General features: G+C 47.4%; 1 protein-coding gene across 1 annotated transcript in view; it reads right to left on the reverse strand.

Annotated features, from left to right (window-relative positions):
- Positions 1 to 19,487, reverse strand: part of SFMBT2 (Scm-like with four mbt domains 2) — a 180,365-nt gene extending 160,878 nt beyond the window's left edge. Inside the window, exons 1-2 of the mRNA XM_012664906.1 lie at positions 19,426 to 19,487; positions 961 to 1,112 (exon numbers count right to left, since the gene is read on the reverse strand). Coding sequence (XP_012520360.1) covers positions 961 to 1,060 — 100 coding nt within the window. The 5' untranslated portion in view covers positions 1,061 to 1,112; positions 19,426 to 19,487. The remainder of the gene's footprint in view (positions 1 to 960; positions 1,113 to 19,425) is intronic.
- Between the last annotated feature and the right edge of the window lie 2 nt (positions 19,488 to 19,489).

Below are 19,489 nucleotides of genomic sequence, written 5' to 3' on the forward strand. Positions count from 1 at the left end.
CAGATTTTTTGAAAGCAGAAACACTTTACTGAAGACCCCCAGGACCTAACTTTCTTTCACATGACAGACTTTTCTCAAAGATGTGCTCAACTTTGCAAACGTCCTGTGTCTTTTAGGCAGACCCAGTTCTCCTGTCTCTCCCCGGGCACATGGGAGAGAATTCTGTTTCCTGTCTCCCTTGCTGTGGCATAAACATATGAACAACTTCTGGTCAAGGGATGCTGGACAGAAATACCCATTTGTCTCTTCTGAGCTAGAGCACTGAATGTCTGGCTCAAGACCTCCCGCTCTGCTTTTCCCAATCATGACACACCCTACCCTGGAGGATGGTGCACAGTGAGGTCTGTTGGAGATGGTGTAACGATTTATAAATATTTACTGCTTTAAGCCACTGAGATTGTGAAGTGATGTGTCATCTCGCTATAATCGAGCCTGCTATACTTAGTAAAGTAATATTAATTTGACCCAAATCCTGCATTAACTTTAAGGCTGCTGTAGCCTTTTAAATAGGACAGCAGGCTGGGCTCGGGGGCTCACAACAGTAATCGCAGCACTCTGGGAGGCCAAAGCGGGATGATCGCTTGAGGCCAGAAGTTCAAGAATAGTCTGGGCAGCATAGCAAGACCCCATCTCTCCACAAAATAAAAAAATTAACCGAGCGTAGTGGTATGCACCTGTAGCCCTAGCTACTGGGGAGAATGAGCCGGGAGCATTGATTGTTTGAGCCCAGAAGTTAGAGGTTACAGTGAGCTATGATGGTGCCACTGCACCCTAGTCTGGGTGACAGAGCGAGACCCGGATCCTAAAATAAATAAATAAATAAATCGGACGGCAAATCCCAGGAACATGCAGAATGTGAGATCTAGGTAGAAATGTCGCCCCATCGTTTCCTGAACCTTTTCAGGAAGATATTGGTCTATAAATCAAGAAGCCAGATGGATCTAGAAAACAAAACCCTACCTGAATCAAGGTCTCCATTTCTGTTTGCTGACCCAAGATGCTTTTCCAAGGGTGAAGACGAAGGGTCTTGCATATTGGAAACTGACAAACCGCTCTCCATTCCTGATGAGTAAGTGTCCCCTTCTCTTAATTCATCCTGCAGGAAGAACTACCTAAGAGCAACCGAAAAGAAAGAAAGAAAAAAAAAAATCAGAGCACTTTAACTATATGAATTACATTAACTTGTTTTGAAACTCTCTAAAAATGACGTGATCCCATCAGTGTTGTCGCCACTTGATTGCAACATTTAGGATGGCATGGAATGTTGATAAGAGAAAATACCAGGAATGAAGACGAAAGGGTACACCTCTGTGCAAGGTCAACAACAAAGGTCGCAGCACAGCAAAACCGTCAATTACCTAGAGGTCATTAGCACCACGGAGATGGACACATTTTTCAGGAACAAACAGAACCTACACTTCTATCCCCCGTCCACCGCGGAAACGGTGAGCGAGGCCCGCCTCTGCTTCGATGCTGTGAAGCAGCAAACCCTCCGCAACCTCAGCGTCCCGCACGCGGGCACCACACGGCTCAGTGAGAAGGCCTCGAGTGTCACACGTGACCTCTTAGCAGAACCAGTTAAAGCACCGACGTTTGCAAACAATGTGCTTTTGCGCAAACTAGAAATGGATTCAAGACATCGTTCCCTGTGATGGCACTGCCATTCCTCGCTTGCCTTCTCATATGACAAAAAGAGGCAGACTGAGAGCCCGTGCTCACAGAATGCTGCGGTCCCGTTCACTGACGTCAGAGCCCAGAGATACCAGGAGCAGCTGGAACCAACGTGGTGTTTTTTAATCTCTCGTTCATTCAGTGTTCTCTTTCATTCCATAGGTAGACAGAATTTTAAATCAGCAACGGGTCAAGTATGGATGAAGACAAGAAAGAATACAGTGGATTATACCTATCGATGGCATGTTCTGTGACTCACAAACTAGTAAAATATCTTTTAGGAATACCACACCCTTCTTAAAATACACACACACACACACACACACACACACACACACACACACTAGGAGAGTTTGTCAAAATTGAAGGTTCACACAAGAATGTGTTACTCATTTGTGCAATGGCTGGGCCAAAGCTGGAATCTGCTGCCAGGGACAGCCAGGAAACGTCCCAGGCACACAGCACTGGAATTGCATTCAACATGTATTTATTTATCCACTTGTGCATAAAGTATTCACCGGGCACGGTGGAGAGGATACAAAGCTACTTCTCTATCAAAATACGAAGAAAGAAAATATCTATTTTAGGACAGGAACTATAACAAATATCTAGACTGGTTCATGAAACAGCAGCCTAGGCATCTTACTGCTGCAAAGATAGGCTCATGAATAAGCAAATGAACGGCAACCCAACACGGCAAGTGCCTGGGAATGATGAGATTATCGTTCATGCGTTCGACACCCGGAGCACAGGGGTTATCACATTGCCTGAAGGAAACAGGGCACAGGGCGTGAGGAGAAGTCAACATGCATGGTACAAAATCTCCAGTCAGGACTGGCCAGGACATGTGGGAGCTACAAGCAAAAGCAGAGTGTTATGTACGAAATGGTTTCTCCGGTTTGTTTAAAAACCACACCAAGGACAGGTGAATACCAAGCCTGAAGACCCAGGTACACACGCTCACTGTGGCACTTGCAGGTAACAACAGAGAAAGCAAGTTAAACACCTTCATCCCAGCCCTCTAGAAGTTTAAATCTAAGACAGACCGTGTAAGAAAATATGGTATATACAGGAATGATCTGAAACTAAAAAAAAAGTATTCTTTTTGAATAAACCCATTCTAAATGCTTATTGTGTAAGCATTTAGAAAAAGATGCATTTATAAATTCATTAGTTAAATATTAAAATTCAATGAAAGGTTGTGTTGGGGGGGATTGTTTTGTTTTTTCAGATTTCTTGAAGGGAGTAACCAGGTCATTCTGTAGCTGTGTGACATACACAAATTACTTAACCTCTCTGTTCCTCCAAATTCTCCTCAGTTAAATAAGAAGGCTTAACTAGATGCAATCAATGGCCCTTTTCAAATCTAAAATTCTATGAATCTACCAGGTGTTTTTAGAACATTGTATATTTTCTGCATTCAGATTATCCATTTATCTGAACCAAATTTAATACCGTAAAGCATCCTCTGGAATATTCTGGAATATTCCCTCAGCTTTCTCTCTAGCTCTTCTATTGAGTGTTACATTTTAATTTCTATCTGAACCAAATTTAATACCCTAAAGCATCCTCCCCTCTCAACACCAGTGCCTCTCCCTTCCATTTGGGGTGTGCTCAAAGAATATAAGTAATGTTAACATAGGCTGAGCAAAGCCTTGTTAGGAAGGAACTGAGTGGGAAGAACACTCATTAGATATTATTCTTAAACTAATCAAAAATTATTGGGAGCTTATTATGTATTTTGAGTATCTCTAGACCAGCATTGTCTAATGGAACTTCCTACACCTACACGGTAACCACTGGCCACGTGTGGCTACTGAGCACTTGAAATACAGCTAGTACAGCTGAGTATCTGCATTTTAATTTTAATGAATTTGAATTTAAATAGCCACATGTGGCTAGCAGCCGCAGCACTGGACAGTCCCCGCTAGACCACTGCACCCGTAAGCTGAATTTCAGAGTTTGGAACATGTCCTAAATCACCATCAATTCTTGGCTCTCTTAAAAGTTTTAATGTAATAAAGTCAAGCTAGTTAAAAGAAAACACAGCAATTTTTAAACCTAAGAAACTTCAAAAGGAGACTTAACAGTTTCCCCCTAATATTCCACAAACGACTCAGGGCAAACTTCCTAACATAGCGCAGGTTTTTATGGAACGTGCTGCGTTTTTATATAAATACAATTTCAAAGGAGAAGCAACCTAAGATGCTGTTATAGGTGTCATATTATTTCCTTTTTTCATTTATTTATAAATTCAAGAAAATCATTCTACCTCAAAAATGTCATCAGGCACAAAGATGTTCTGTAAAGGAAAAAAAAAAAGGTCCATGAATGTAACTAGCTATTAATAAATCAGTTAAGTATTGGTGGCTTAGATAACACTTATTCAAGGGGAAAAGTTTGCTCAAGTCTTATGGCTCCTCACGGATTCGACTGTATCCATTCGCCTCCAACCAGATGCTACAAGAAGGTAATCTGGGACTGTAAATAAGAATTCAACTTAAGTGCACCATATCCATCATTTTAAGTAGAACTCAAGGGTGACAATACAAATACTGAAGAGCACACTCCCAAAGGCGTAGCAGAGCGAAACGTCACGTGAGTCTGCAAAGACAAGTGGCCGCTCCACTCAGAGGATTTCTTTATGTCCACCCAGGTGGCCGCAGAACTCACTCGCGTTGGCAAATAAAGTGTCACATGTTGACTTTTTCAACAACGTCTACTTTTTTCTTCCTTCCCACAAAAGACAGACACACTTCTAGTAGACATCCCAGAAAATAAAATCACAAAGGAATAAATTAAAACCACTTGTATTTCTAACACCCAGGGATCATTTTATATTTACAGTGTCTACTCCAGATATTAATAGTTTATCTCTGTGGATTTCTTTTTTCGGTTCATATAGAATTTAAAATTCTAATCCATTTCTCATTTTACATTACATAGAAAGCATTTTTCCTGTGTCACTAAGATTCACTGAAAACATGACTTGAAATGGGAGTGTAATTTTTATTATCAGGTAAATAAGGTAATTTATTTACCATGCCTCTACTGCTGAACACTAAATTGTGGGGTTTTTTTTTCACCATTATCAACAGTGCCGTAGTCATCATCCTCAGCCATAAATCCTACATTTCTGATGTTTCCTTAATGTCAAATCCCAGAAGTTAGATTATAGGATCAAAACATGAGGCTGTGGTGAAGGCTCACGGCGCAGCCTGCATGCGTGCTATCCGGCCAGCCGGCCTCACGCGCTCTCCACGGACGAGAGAAGAGGTCTAAAGCCAACCTCCTCCTGGCCATAAAGATTGCTTCCTTCCACCTTTTCCAATTATAAGTTGGAAAAACATCCTCCACCAGAATTGAGGCTTCCCTCTATTGCTTTTGGGCTTCCATTGTTGAGAAGTCTGGTATCATCCTAGCTGACGGATCTTTTAACGTTCTGAAATCTCACGATGATGTGTCTAGCGGTAATCCGTGGGTTTGAGGGCAGTGAGTGACGTCTTTCAAGATTGAAATTCATGTTCTTCGGTTCTAAGATACATTCTTGAATGATTCCTACTACCCTCATCTCCATCTTCTCTTTTATTCTAACAGACACTCCAATGCTGGACTTCCTTCATTTCCTTAATTTCCCCCTTTACTTTCTAACAACTTCACTTTCTAACCTACCTTCTGGAATATTCCCTCAACTTTCTCTCTAGCTCTTCTGTTGAGTGCTACATTTTAATTTCTAAAAGCTCTCTTTAATTCTCATAATACTCTCTTTTTTCATCCTATCCTGTTCTTGCTACATGAATGCACAACCTTCTATTATATCCCTGAGACTATGGATGACTTTTTTTTAAAGATTTTCTTCTCTCCTTCACAGAAGTTATTTTTCTCTCTTAGTTTGGGTCTCTACTTTTTACATTCACTGCTTCCCTCAGTAGTCTGGTAAAACTCTGTTATTTGCTCATGTTTCAGAGTGGGGAATTAACAGGCTGATGGAGTGGTATCTCCAAGCACTTGGAGGTTGTTGATTACAGGAATCGCCGTATAGAGACCTGCTTGGTCATCCAGGGAGGAAACCCCAATGTTAGTGACTTTAAGTCTTTGCTCTTAGTTTGGTCAAATGATGCAAAGGATTCTCCCATGTTCCAGTACAAAAGGGCTTAGTGTTTCCCTGTCACTGGTTCAGAATCAAGCATCCCAAAGAGACACGAGCAGTTTCGTTCCTGAGATTAGTCAAACGTGGGCTGGAATAAAGAAGATCTCCCTCTTAGACTCAAAGCAATAACGATCAATCCAGCTCCAATTTCAGATTTCCAGGCTTGAGTCTATTAATTCTCTTCTTCCCTTAAGCTAGTTCTAATATACCACTCTTCCATCTTCATTTTGTCTTATTAGACACAGTAAATGTTAAACTATCACTGTGCAACTGGAACTATCCAAACTCAGATGAGAAAGTGAAACTTCATACTGCAGTGACACGCTACCTAAGCATTAGAAATCATTCTTATCTCCACGCAGCAAGACATGCCCCCCAGGCACACGACCCAGGAAGGGCTCTCTAGACTTAGAGCCCCCTGATGACTCAGACCTTCCAAACTGATCTGCCTTCAAGTAGTTGGAGAAAATCGCATTTTTACTAACTAATAACATACTCAATTTCAAGCTTGCTACCCTGCGACAGGAAAAGGTTTGCAGTTGTCTGGTATTTTTTTACGTGACTCAGAAAAGATAACACGCCCCAGATCGAAAATAAAACGCAAAGGTCTAAACTAAAAGCTTGTGAAATTCCAGACATGCTGTAGGCAACCCTTGAAAGATCTAGCATGTCTAAATCACAGAGAAAGCTGTTTCATTTCACACTCCAGGAATTTCAAAATGAGCACAGGAATCTAAGCTAAGACCTTTCAAAATATTTCAATCAAAATGAGAAAATCTCAAAAGGATTCTTCTGAAGGCTCTACAACCAAATTTTGGACCCAAACTCGGTCTCCGAAAATCATTGCTTCTGTGTTCCTAAGAAGCAACATGCAAATAACAGGCTGGAATCGGAGGCGTATCTGGAAGAACCACGTCTGCAAATGGCTTTGAAGATGAAAAGCGGCCTTGAGTGCCAAGGCGAGCTTCCTTTCTATTTATCCTCACGCTGTCACCCAGATCACTCTGCTAATAATGCCTGTCGAAGTACATCTCTACCCCACGCTCACCAGCCAACTCTGAGCCTCCCTAAGAAGAGGCAGGCCCTGCCTCCTTCCACCATCGAGGGAGAGGAGCTGATTGTCCAGGGCAAAAGGTTCAGGGAATCTTGCCATTCACCATGTGCTCAGAGCGTGATTTACCTTGATTGGGACAGCAATTTACTCACCGTTTTCCAACCAGGCTTCATTGGTTTCCACTCAAAATGGATTGAAATCTGACACAAATTGCTGCCCCGGCCTAAGAAATGGTAATTTTTTTACAATCAGATTCATACGACAATACCAGAAAATAAGAGATGCTGGGGGCTAACTGGCGATTAAGCAGTAAACGCCAGGGCTGGCGGCAGCCTCCTGGTCCCACAGTGGCGTTCTACATCTCCTAATTCACGGTTTTCTCTGTCACCTCTCAACCCCCCAAATAGCATATATTACACAAGAGTATAAGGACAGTGAAATCAGTTGTCCAAAAACATGCAAAACGAGAAAGACAAGAGCCTTCCAAGTTACTTGCTCAAGAGAAGAAAAAAACTCAAAATGCACCATTGTGAAAAGACATTTATTTCATTTATTTACCTTTCACCTGCAAATTATTTATTTACTATAAAGAAGGATGAAGTTTTGTGACATCCAACTAACTACTCCTGCACAGCAGGTCTTTGCAACAAGGTAGCAATATAGGATTTCTTCTACCAGAAATTAACTAACATCTAAGCCACAAAAGTCAACAGCATCCTTAGGTAAGCAAATGGCTGAGTCTGCTCATGGGGCTTTATTAAAAAATCAAGAGCTTTAGAATTAGCACAGATGTAGTCACACTTGGTTTGGACATCTTGGACGAACCCCAAAGATAAGATTTCCCCAATCGCTACAAATACTAAGAGGAATAAATTAAAGCATCGACCCAAGTTTGTAACGAAGCTAAGGAAACTTCACAGTCTACATTAGATTTGTGCCTCCCATCATACACATATGCATACAAGTCATTTTAGGTAAACTAGACCATGTGCCGTATATACAGTTATGAGAACTCAAAAAGTAAAGAAACTTACTAGGCAGCCTTCTGTAAGCTAGACTTGCATCAATAATGCCTAGTAATCAGTGCCTAATTTTCTAAGAGCATTTTATGAGTTGATCACTTCAAGCCAGACAGGAGCACAGGAATAATGCTTGACAGATGCCACAAAGCTCAAAGCACCTGAAGAAAGTCTCTTCTCCCACAGTCAATCAAAACATCAACGGTGAACAGCACCAGCACCAAGACCACAGTGGCCGGAGGGCAGCCCACACCTGCAGAGCTCTGCAATCCAGCTGGGGGTTCCTACCACCACTGCACGGCATTTCAGGTGTTTATTTTATTTTTAAGCAATTGACATATCCCTAAAATTGGGCATACATGAATTTTATAAATTATATAATTTAAATGCATGAAAGAAGTTTACTCTTTACTGGAATCTGACTGAAAATCATTATGCAAAGTCAATAAAAACACCCTAGCTCACTGTGGTTGGTGAAGAACTTGGAAAATGTGAAGGACTCTGCAGGGGCCTACTGGAGACTGGGTTTATAGAGGAGTATCACTTTTCATGCTCCAGAATATGCTCTTGGCCTTTTGACCACCCCAAGCAACATTGTTCTCAAGCTGTAAAACAGAGGGACGGTTCCAGAAGCTTCTTCACTCTCACCTCTCACTCAAGCATGTCAGGGAACGTGGGTCTTCACTTACCTTCCTCATTAAAACCAAGTGGATGCGGCAGGACGAGAAGATAGAGCATCTGGTAGGATGGAACAGAGACTCCAAGAAGGGACTGTTCGCCATGGTCAGAGCTGGGTCACAAAAGCTTTCATGGAAAAGGTGGGTTTGGGCCAGGCATCGAGAGGACAGCAAAGCTTGAACAGGCAAGAGAAGTCGGGGGTCCTTCAGGCCAAGGATCCCGGGCTGGGCAGGGGGCCGACAGGCTGAGGTGAGGCTTTGGTCCCAGAGCCTGTGCAGGGAAACAGGCAGAACCACCCGACAAATACAAGGTGGCCGGTTGACACGGGGCCTGTAATGCCCGACAGGCTACCCAAAGGCTTACTCTGATCAACTGCACAAAGCCGCAACAGTTCACAGTGATAGACGGAGGAAAGGGGAAGGGGTGTCTGCATTTTACAGCCAGCTAGGAAGAACACAGCCCAGCCTAGTTGGTCTTAAAGACACCGAACAAGGACCAAATCCCAAGGCTCCCACTGTCTGTGACTCCACGCAGAGCAGCAGCGTTGGAGGATGGCGATGGGTGGGTTTCGTTCCAGATTGGCTACTTTTCAGTATTCAGGCCAGAGAGAGTGGATGAGGGAACAAGCAGAAGAGAAAAACACAGGTTGCCGCACAGCCGTCAGTTTGCATGGAAATGATGCATCCAACTGTTGGCATCTCCCCACCTACACTCGGGGAAGATGCTCGGCAGGGATTAGATACCCCAGGGCATTGGGCCTCAAAGGCTCTTGAAAGCTGTCAGCTTCAATAGGAAACGCCGGCAGCTGCATTGTGCTGAACTTCTGTTACTTTTTAATTAGCACAGGGTCCGGAAATGCCTCTCGAAGAGCCCGCCTGGCTACGGCCTCCGCTACCGGGTCAGGGAAGCCCTCTCCTTGGAAATGCCTGAAGAAAAATGCCAAGTCCTGAGGATCTCACCTGCCGCAGAATAAATACCAGAAAAATCACACACACCCCCAACCCCCCAAAAAAATCAACCTGGGAGCTAAGGCTCTCAAACACACACCCTTTTACACACCTGGGGCCTTAAAAGCCTCTTCTTCATTGGGCTAACTGGAAAATTGGCCCAAAGGCTGCGGTGGGATGAGGGAAGACAAAGCGTGCAGGATACAGACGACACCTCTCAACCCGCATTCACGCTGACTCGTCCTGAGCCAATAAATCCAGGCCAAATGACACCGCGTGATGCCACCTACAGCTTCCAACACACAGCCACAGCCAAAGTGACTTCACATTTACTGTTTGTTTATAAATAAAGTATGTATTACAGAAGAACATAACTATGACCAAACCTCCATAGATAGTTGAAGTTTAACTTAGGAGTTAATACCAACAATGGTAGTAAAGGATAAAAGTAAACGTTTACCCTCGAGATGACTTACCCTCATGCGTATTCATGACCCCTGTCCTCAGGTTCCGATATCTGCAGGGTGACCATCTCAGGATCAACCCTGGTCTTCCTCCCAAATACCTCCTTCCTAAGATCCTTCTTTCCCCCGGCACTGCGCTTAGAAAGGCAAACCCAGTTCCTTCCCAGCAGGTACGAATGCAAACACCACTACTGTAACACAACCTCAATTTCCGGAGACTGCCATCACGCCATTGCTCTGCCCCTTCCACGACACTCCATTCCGTGCAACATTTCTCCAAGCTCTGCACAGAAGCAGTGTGTCTCTTTCCGACAGAATACCAACTGGACAGCTGTTTAGAACCGTCTCCTGCGAATGTCTGCCTTTTTTAATGGAAGAACTCCAACCTAAGCCACGCGTCGACTGGTACCATTTATATCTAATGACAGGTCCCCTTTGCCGCTGCACATGCCCAGGGAGTGGATTTGTTTAGTACACAGGCAAGATGTCTATTACTGAGTATAGAACAGTAAAAAAACAAAAACAAAAAAAGCCCATCTGGAGAGAAACGTCCTTTCCAATCTGGAGATGGGAAAAAGGAAAAACGACTGCCAACACAAATGCTTCCTCTGCAACCGTTAAGTGTGTACCTTGCAAAATGGTCAGATTTTTCTCTAATAAAAAGATACTGTATTTGCCACAAAGCTTAGGTAAACATGCCTTTCACTCCTTAAAATATGTTTTTGAAATGTGTTTGTACCTAGCAAGAACTCTATTCTGCCATCCTTCACAGGAAAAATCCAACATAGGGGAGGTTGAAGATTAAAGAGATTTAGCCCAGGGTCACACAAAAAGCCCTGAACCAGGAACAGGGTGTCTGAAATCCCAAGACTTGGTTCACTCTAACCATCAGTCTATGGTTTCTTTTCCTGATATTTAGTATACTTTCTAAAAATAATGCCAGCTATGAAACTTCTGCCAGTTCAACTTACCAAAATTTGGCTTTTTCTTTGGTGCATTAAAAAAAGTGAAATTAACTTCCAGTCACCTAAAGGCCTTTTGACCCACCAGCTCCCTGGCCCAAGGCCGACGGAACCCCGGAAGGGGATGACAACCAGCTGATGAGGCCACAGAAAGGCCGGCCCAAGACTGTGTTTACCTGGGACTCACAGAAAGAGCAGTCTGTGGTTTTTGTCTGCAGTTCTCTACGTGAAAAATAATAATCTAATTACAGACCAAAAACTGAAGTTGACCCTAAAAAACTGTCTTCACCAGTGGCCAATACTATTTAGAAAGGGAAATTCTAGCTCTCTTCCCTCAGCTTCCAACAGTGTCTGATTTCTATTCTCTACTTCGCGCCAGACTTGAAGACTTTTATTTAAAACCTATTCTCGGCCGGGTGCAGTGGCTCACGCCTGTAATCCTAGCTCTCTGGGAGGCCGAGGCGGGCGGATTGTTTGAGCTCAGGAGTTCGAGACCAGCCTGAGCAAGAGCGAGACCCTGTCTCTAGTAAAAATAGAAAGAAATTAATCGGACAACTAAAACTATATAGAAAAAATTAGCCGGGCATAGTGGCGCATGTCTATAGTCCCAGCTACTCGAGAGGCTGAGGCAGGAGGATTGCTTGAGCCCAGGAATTTGAGGTTGCTGTGAGCTATGCTGACACCACGGCACTCTAGCCTGGGCAAAAGAGTGAGACTCTGTCTCCACAAAAAAAAAAAAACCTATTCTTACCTATATTAGTGAGGGAGAAAACTGATTTATATTAAAACCAATTACCTTCTAATCAAAATGAAATGTCAACACTTTTCAAATCTGTAATGGTCAATTCATACAACAGTAAACAACATTCTATTCTAACCCAGGGACACTGAGCATTTTCACTTATACACTTAAAAACAGTGATTTAAGAGCTCTGTTCTGCCATGATCATATGAACTAAACGCAAAAAGAAAACGTTCTAGTTTGACTCCATTTAAAAATTAACTACTAAAAACAAACCAACCCTATTTGTATGACCTTGTATAACCTCTCCGAAGACTCAACTTCCTTATCAATAAAATAAATAGAACAGCATTCACCTATTAAAATTAAATAAGCCAATGGTTTAAAGTGCCGGGCAAAATGTCTCACACAGTAAGCCAACAAGAGGTGGTAATGACAATCTCAAGACAATGTAAGACTAGGGTTCAAACCCTAGCGCTCTCTCCTACTGGCTGTCACTGGCTAAATTACTCCAGTTGCCTGGATCCTATCTCCTCTGTAAAATGAGGATGACGAAACTCAAAATAGATTAAATATAAAGCAATAAAAGAATGGCTGGCAAACAGGAGATGTTTAAATAAGCAGGCATTATTTTTACTTTTAATAGTATTATATTTGGGGCCGGGCGCGGTGGCTCATGCCTGTTATCCTAGCACTCTGGGAGGCTGAGGCGGGAGGATCGCTTGAGCTCAGGAGTTTGAGACCAGCCTGAGCAAGAGTGAGACTCCATCTCTACTAAAAATAGAAAAAATTAGACATGGACGGTGGTGTGTGCCCTTGCCCGTACTCCCAGCTACTCAGGAAGCTGAGGCAGGAAGATCGCTTGAGCCCAGGATTTTGAGGTTGGAGTGAGCTATGATGATACCACTGTACTACAGCCCAGATTCTGTCTCCAAAAAAAAAAAATAGTATTTGGAAGAGTGGAACGGGAGTGTTCCTAAAACAATGAAATGGTAAATGTCCCAATTACCCTGATTTGATCATTACTCATTGTATGCTTGTATCAAAATATCACACATGCCCCATAAATATGTACAACTATCATGTATCCATAAAAATTTAAAATAAAAAAAAGTATTTGGAGTAAATGGATACTTTCAAATCAGATTAATCCACGATGCTTTTACCTGTTAATGTCTAAACCTACGGATCCAAATGCTGTTTGAAAAAGAGCACCTTGTAGGTGCTTATTTAAATTATATTTAAAGTGAGACTGTAGGAACTTGCACTTGGAATTTCAGACTCTTGCATTATATCTTAAAGTGATTCAGTTCATGTATTAGTTTTAATTGAAATGGGGAAAAAAAACAACTTGCCAAATTTAGCAGAAAGCAGAGAGGGTATATACTTTAATATGTTTTTATGCTCTATGTTTTTTCTTGGCCAATAAAACTGCAGGGAAAAATTCACAGTATAAAAACTCGTTTCGTTTCCTCTTCCCCGACCCCACAACTCTGCGAGCATCTGTGCTCTACACACAACTGCTGACATTATTTGCCCTACTTTGCAGAATGCACCAAGGGCTTTAACAAGCCCTGGATGTATCAAAATGTATCATGTTTGGTTTTCTGCAGAACAGAAAGGAATGAAACAGACAAGCACAAGGGAGTCTTTCTTCAATCAGTGTCAGAGACACATGAATGGAAGCCTACAGGTGTCTTCTCATCAATTACAAGAGGGACCCTAACTATCAGTGTACGGTTGAAACATTATTACTTTTTTAAAATTCCCCACCCGCCCAGGAGACGGGAAGTGGTAGGACGGCATCTTTTCCTCTGGACAGTGCTGAACTGACCACACAAAGCCAATCCCTCAGAATTGCATTTGGTAACCTTACTTGAATCATTTTACATTCCTTGTTATACTGCAAGTTCCAAGCAGAGTGTCTTCCCTCAATTACAACACACAGTCCTGCCTATTAAACATCTTGTTTACACTGACTTAAACACAGCCAGCACTTGTTTGCGCCAACAAGATCATTTTGCTTAGGAACCGTCCCGGGAAATTTTTAGTCTTCCAAAGAGCGGCAAGTACTGCCCCATGGCCAAACCTGAAGGCAGGGAGTACGCAGAGCAGGGAGCTTCAGACAGACTTTCACTCACTGGCTGCCAGAAGGCTGCCGTCATCCACCCACATCATAAACCTCGGTCGGTGAGATCTGACACCCCCCCCCCGATCTGGGATGTTGGGATACAGAGTGCTACTGGGAATGGACCCAGCTAATCCTAGGAATTATCAGAGCAAAACCAAGTCAGGTATTTCTTCATGGCTCGTATTCAAAGACACCCCGATCTGGCCCAGCCCATGCCAAACTGGGGTTATCCGAGAAGGCTACATGTGTACATGCCTCCAATCTTCTGTATCACTCACCTTTTCCAGAGCACGTACGAAAACATGACCCCACGTAGACCTTAAACCACTTAACAGAAACAGCACTTTACTTCTGCACAGTGAACTACGACTCACCAGCTGCTTTCACAACTGTCACCTAAGGTCAGTGGTTTTTTTCCCTACACTTTGGGGAAGTGAATCTGAAACGTCAATCACATAGGCCTATCTGTGTAGATGTACTGAATCTCGGTTTGTTTTTTTCCCCCAGATAGAAGCAGAGAGATCTGGGAGTGAGATTCCAGTCCAACATCCTTATTTTGTAGATAAAGTAACTCAGGCTAAGAGAGATGACACTTGTCCCAGATCACACAGCTACACAGACTATCTCTGAAACCAGAAGCCCAGCTTCCTGATTCCTCCCTCTCCATCTGGAATGTTCCTCACAAGTGAGGGTTGACAGATGCCGACCACCAAACTGAATGCATGCGTTGACTTTGTGGTTTGTTGTGACAAGTGTAATTTCCCCAAATTTGTTGTTGTTGTTATTGAATAGGTACAATAAGCTGTCGCCGAAGCAATGTGGATGTAAGAATGGTTAGAAAAACCACAAAATGTGTCCTGAATTACAGATCCCAATGTCATGATGCTACAAAAACTTTTATGAGTTCTTATTTTAGAGCAGGGTAAAAACTCCTTATGACTGCTATACACTGTTACATGAACTCCACAAGTTCCAAACAGTGAAACACAAAGAGAAATGCTGCCCAAACCTAGTACATTAGAACTAAAAGTAATTTAAATTCCACAGTAAATGTGTTCATATTATTTGAAAAAACAAAAACAAACAAACAAAAAAACCTCTTTTACTCTGATATCCTCACCAAAAAAAACCCACCAACTTTTAGTCTTAAGTGTAGGCCCTGGAGAGTTTGAATTTCTCGTGCATGAACTTAGAGCCCAAGAGCATCCTGTATCGATTAAATGGAATCTCACGTACTTACTGCTCAGAGCCACGTTCCCATCACTCCCCAAATTTGGGAGTCTTTTGGGGGCGCTAGTGAAAAACTGTCATCTCAGCTAGAGCAGGCAGAAATGGGATTTGGCAAATGTTGAGGACTCCCAGGAAAGCCTTATTATAAAAAGAAAACAGGGAGGACGCAGGAACCTACTCTGGCTTTTTTTAAAATAAGAATCACCAAGATGGTTATTTATGCCTAGCAAGGTTAAAAAAAAAAATTAGCCCATGATGTCTGCAGGAACAAATGAAGAGGAAAAACTCTCCCACCGTTAGCAAAATGCATCATCCCCCAGCCAGACGGCCTGTTGGAGGTTCAGGGTGGGAGTTTTAATGGGAAATGGGAAATACTCAGTTCCCATCTCAGCAGGTCTCAGCTGGCACTTCTAGAGCAACGCACCTCAAACAGGGGGGTGGGTCACTCTCTTCTCCAGGACGGGGGCTGCAGAGAGACCTCCTGCGCCTGGGGAGTGTTTTTTTAATACTGGCCCAGGAATGGGTCCTGCACACGGTATGAACTTTGGTGAGGCCTGGAGGGGTGGGAGTGGGGGTAGGGGTGCGTGGGTGTCTCCTGCCCCCTGACAGGCAGGCGGCTTGGTCCCAGCAAGAGCTGAGATAAAGATCTGAGACAGTATTTATTTGCGAAAGGGAGAGGGCAGAGTGCGTGCACATTTAATGCTTAGTAGGGGAAAAGTAGCAGATCTATCTCCAAAGCGAGCCCAGCCAACAATCCCTTCCGATCACCGAGGCCTCCCTTCCCCCACCCCCTTTACCCGCGCGCTCTGCCTCCGCAGGAAACCAGGCCGCCGAGGCCCAATTGAAGCCTGTTTTCGCTTTTTGTCCGACCTGGTGGAACCCGGATCCATTCCCTCGGTGTAGACACGTCATTCGGTCCCCCAGGTCCCTTGGCCACGCTGCAAGGACGGAAGGGTGAGGGACGGTGGTGGGCAGCGGCGATGGATCCGGATCTGAGAGGGGTCGGCCCTCGTCAAAAGTGGTTTCCCACCAGTCGGCTCAGGATCGGCAACGGCTGCGCCGCGGGAGCCCGCAAGGACGCGGCGCGCGGCCGGGGAGCCCCAAACCCCGCGCGGCGCGGCGAGGTCCGGGGACGCCGGGGCGGGCGACAAGTCCGGCCGCCGCACCGCGGGAGAACGAGCGTCGCCTGGCCTTCTCGGAGTCCCACACAACTCTGGAAACCCCACGGATGCTGAAAATTCCGAAAGCGAAACCGCGAGCTGGTCTCCAGAAGTTTGGAAACGGTCTCTCAGGCTCCCCGGCGTGGTCTCAGAACTCCCGGACACGACAAACGCCACCGAGGACGAGTACCGGTGTCAGTGCCCGTCGCTCGGTACGGCCACCATCTGCGACCCCCAGATCCCGCTCGGCTTTTCACGCGTAAAGGCCCCAGGCCCCCTGGCGCGGCTGCGCCCCGACCCCCTGGTGCCGGGGCGGTGGTTGGCCCGGCTGCTGCCCGGTCTCGGTTCCTCCCTCCTCCCTGCAAGAAAGGAAAACTTGGACCCCGCGAGAACGAGGATCCCGTGGATTGTCCTTTGTATCCACCGTATATTCGCTTCCACGGCACAGCCCAGCACAAAATCGGGGGTCTCGGGGCGTTGGAGTGGATTGTGCGCTTGTCAGCGGCGACGTCAGGAGGACGAGGGGAGGGGTTCGCAGCTGAAACCGCATTTTACCAGCACAGAGCCATTTTAGGCTGGTCTCCACCTCGGCCGAGCCCACGGGAGAGCTGTCCCCAGGAGGACGCGCCGAAGCGCGGGCTGGAAGGACCGGGGACGCGCCGCGCGCTCGGCCCGCGGTGGGGTGGGGGGCGAGACGCACGGTGGCCGGAGCGCCCCCCATCACGCAGCCTGGCTGCCCCGGAGGGAAGGAAAACCTGCCACGGGGTCTCCAGCCCCCCTCCCACCCACGGCACACCCGCGAAGGGGCGGCCCCTCCGACAGCGCGGCGTTGGCCTAAGTGACCCTGTCCAGCCCCCCTCCAGCAAATGCTGGAGACCACGTTGCCGCGCGAACTACGGACCGGGCCAACACTATCTTTTTAAACCCTATTATTTAAAAACGTCTCCGGGGACTTGGCCGCTGCGCGAACAGGCTTGCGAGTCCCGAGGACGTCCCCCGGGCCTGCCCTCGCCAGCCCCGGGGACCGCGCGCGGCTGCCGCGTGGCCCCCGCTTCCTGGGGTCTCCCCGCTCGGCGGCCGCGTCCCGGCCACGGGCGACCCCTGTCGGGGCCCCTGTTCCCGGCGGAGCTAGGTTCCCGCATTCCGGTGGCTCTCCTCTGAGCTCGGATTCGCTTGCTTTCCCTCGGGCTCCTCTAACTGGCTCCGATTTCGTCTCCACTCCCAGATCCTCCTGGGCCCACGATGCCGGCCTTTCCGAGGCACTTCGCCACCCCCTACACCCCAAGGCGACAGCCCTGCCCACGCGCCCTCCACGCAGAGGACGCCCCTCTCCGATGCAGCCCCGGGGGTCGGTGCCCAACCGGAGCAAGGGGACAATTTCTTCCCAGAACGTTTTCCCCATCCCCCACCTTCCCCAGAGCGCGAAACCCAAAAGTGGCGGGGGCAACTCCTCGTCTCCACCCTAAGCGCCACCGAGATCCGTGCGACCCCGCCCTTCTGCCCCTCCACTTTCGTCCTCCCGCGCCCCGGCTCCGCAACTCCCACCCCGGCGCGGCGCGAGGGGACGCAGGAGCCCACCGCTAAGTGCAGCGCGCCCCCTGCACGCACAAACCCCACTGGCGTCTGCAGCCGACTGCACCCGACACCCTGGACAGTTAGTCCTTTTAGCAAGCACCACCGCGCTCCACCCACTCCGGGCTTCACCCGCACGGGGTCCAGCACACACAAGGGGAGCGCGAGCTCGTCTCCTGAAAGCCGGAACAAATCACTCCCCCTGCCCTCCCGCATTTGCACCACGTGTCAGCAGTTTGTCACGTCAAATCAACGCACGGTCTGGGTTCCAAGACGCACACACACATTCGGGGCCGATCTCTTCTGACGCCCCCTCCCGCAACGGCACAGCCAGGCCTGCACACCCACCCAGGGGCGCGCACGGCGGTCGCGCTCGGCCGCCCTGGTCCGGCCGGCGGCGCCCCTCCGCCCCCTGCCCCTCCAGCAATGGACTTGACGCGCAGACTCTAACCACGGAAAAAACTGGGGCGGCCCATTCCCTCCCTTTTTGCCCACTTAATTCGCTAAAGCGTTTCCCGGGGTAGCCAAAGAGACTCGAAACTCAGCGGCGGAAACTCTGGTTGGGTTTTTTCCCACCTCAAAACCTTTATTTTCAGTTTGTAAAAGCCACCTTGGCCCGCCATGTTGAAACCCGCCCGGTGTCTGAGCACCGTCCCCGCCGCCGCGGCGCCCCCGAGAAGACACGAGCACGCAGCGGGCTCGGGACGCGCGTCCGGCCGCCGCGAACCCGCCACTTCCCACCTCCAGGGCCCCCCCTTCCCCGCTAATCCGCTCCCGCCGCCCCGGGTCACAATCGATAAATACATCTCCCAGCTCACCCAGCTGCTTTTTGGCGGATTTCAGCAACACACACACGCACGTTAAAAAATAAACTCCAGGGCCAGATCGGGTTAGCAATTTTGCAAAGAGGTCGGATGAGAGGAGACGACGAGAAAGCCCCAAGTGACAGGATGTTACTTTAAAGGGGAAAAAAAAAAATGAACAAAAAGATCGTCCTCGCTGGAGCACGCTCCGAAACTACTGGTGACAATTTCATTTCAGCTGCACAGGCAGACGTTTCCGCAGGGGCGATTCGGAGGTCGGTGCGATTTCTGACCCCCTGGCTGGTCTGCAGGCCCCCTTTCCCACGACCTTATTCTCCCCCACCCCCATCCCCCCACACACACCGAAAGAAAGAGGAGACCTCAGCGCGCAGGAGACGCGGGAGCGCGGGGCAGGCAGCAGGGGCGGCTGCGTCGCCAAATGAGTGCACAGGGAGGAAGGTGGGCGGCGGGAGCGGGCCGGCCGCACCCGGAGGCGGAGGACACTTTGCAACTCCGCACGAACTCCCGCACGGCCAGGCTTCCGCGGCTGCGAGACGCCGGGAAGGGGTCGGAGAAGCAAAGAATGACAACCCGGAGCGCACAGCGGAGTTTGGGGCTCCGCTCAAGTGCCGTCGCTTTCTTCTCCTGCCCTTGTCGTGGGCTCCGCTCCCCGCCTCCCCACCTCCCCGAAACCCCCACCACCCCGGCCGCCGCGGCTCGATCGCGCTTCCCTTTTTTCCTAAGCTGAAAAAAAGACGCTGATCGGCGCACTCAACCTGCGGGCCGGAGGTCCATTCGCGGGCCAGGCTGAGCGCGGGGACAGCGGCCGGCGCGGCTCCTACCTGGGCAAGTTTGTGCCGCCCTCGGCGTGGACCCGGGCCCCGGGCGCCGCCGGGGAGGGCGCCG

This window comes from Propithecus coquereli, unplaced genomic scaffold (genome assembly GCF_000956105.1).
Source record: "Propithecus coquereli isolate 6110/MARCELLA unplaced genomic scaffold, Pcoq_1.0 Scaffold94, whole genome shotgun sequence".
NCBI classification, from domain to species: Eukaryota; Metazoa; Chordata; class Mammalia; order Primates; family Indriidae; genus Propithecus; species Propithecus coquereli.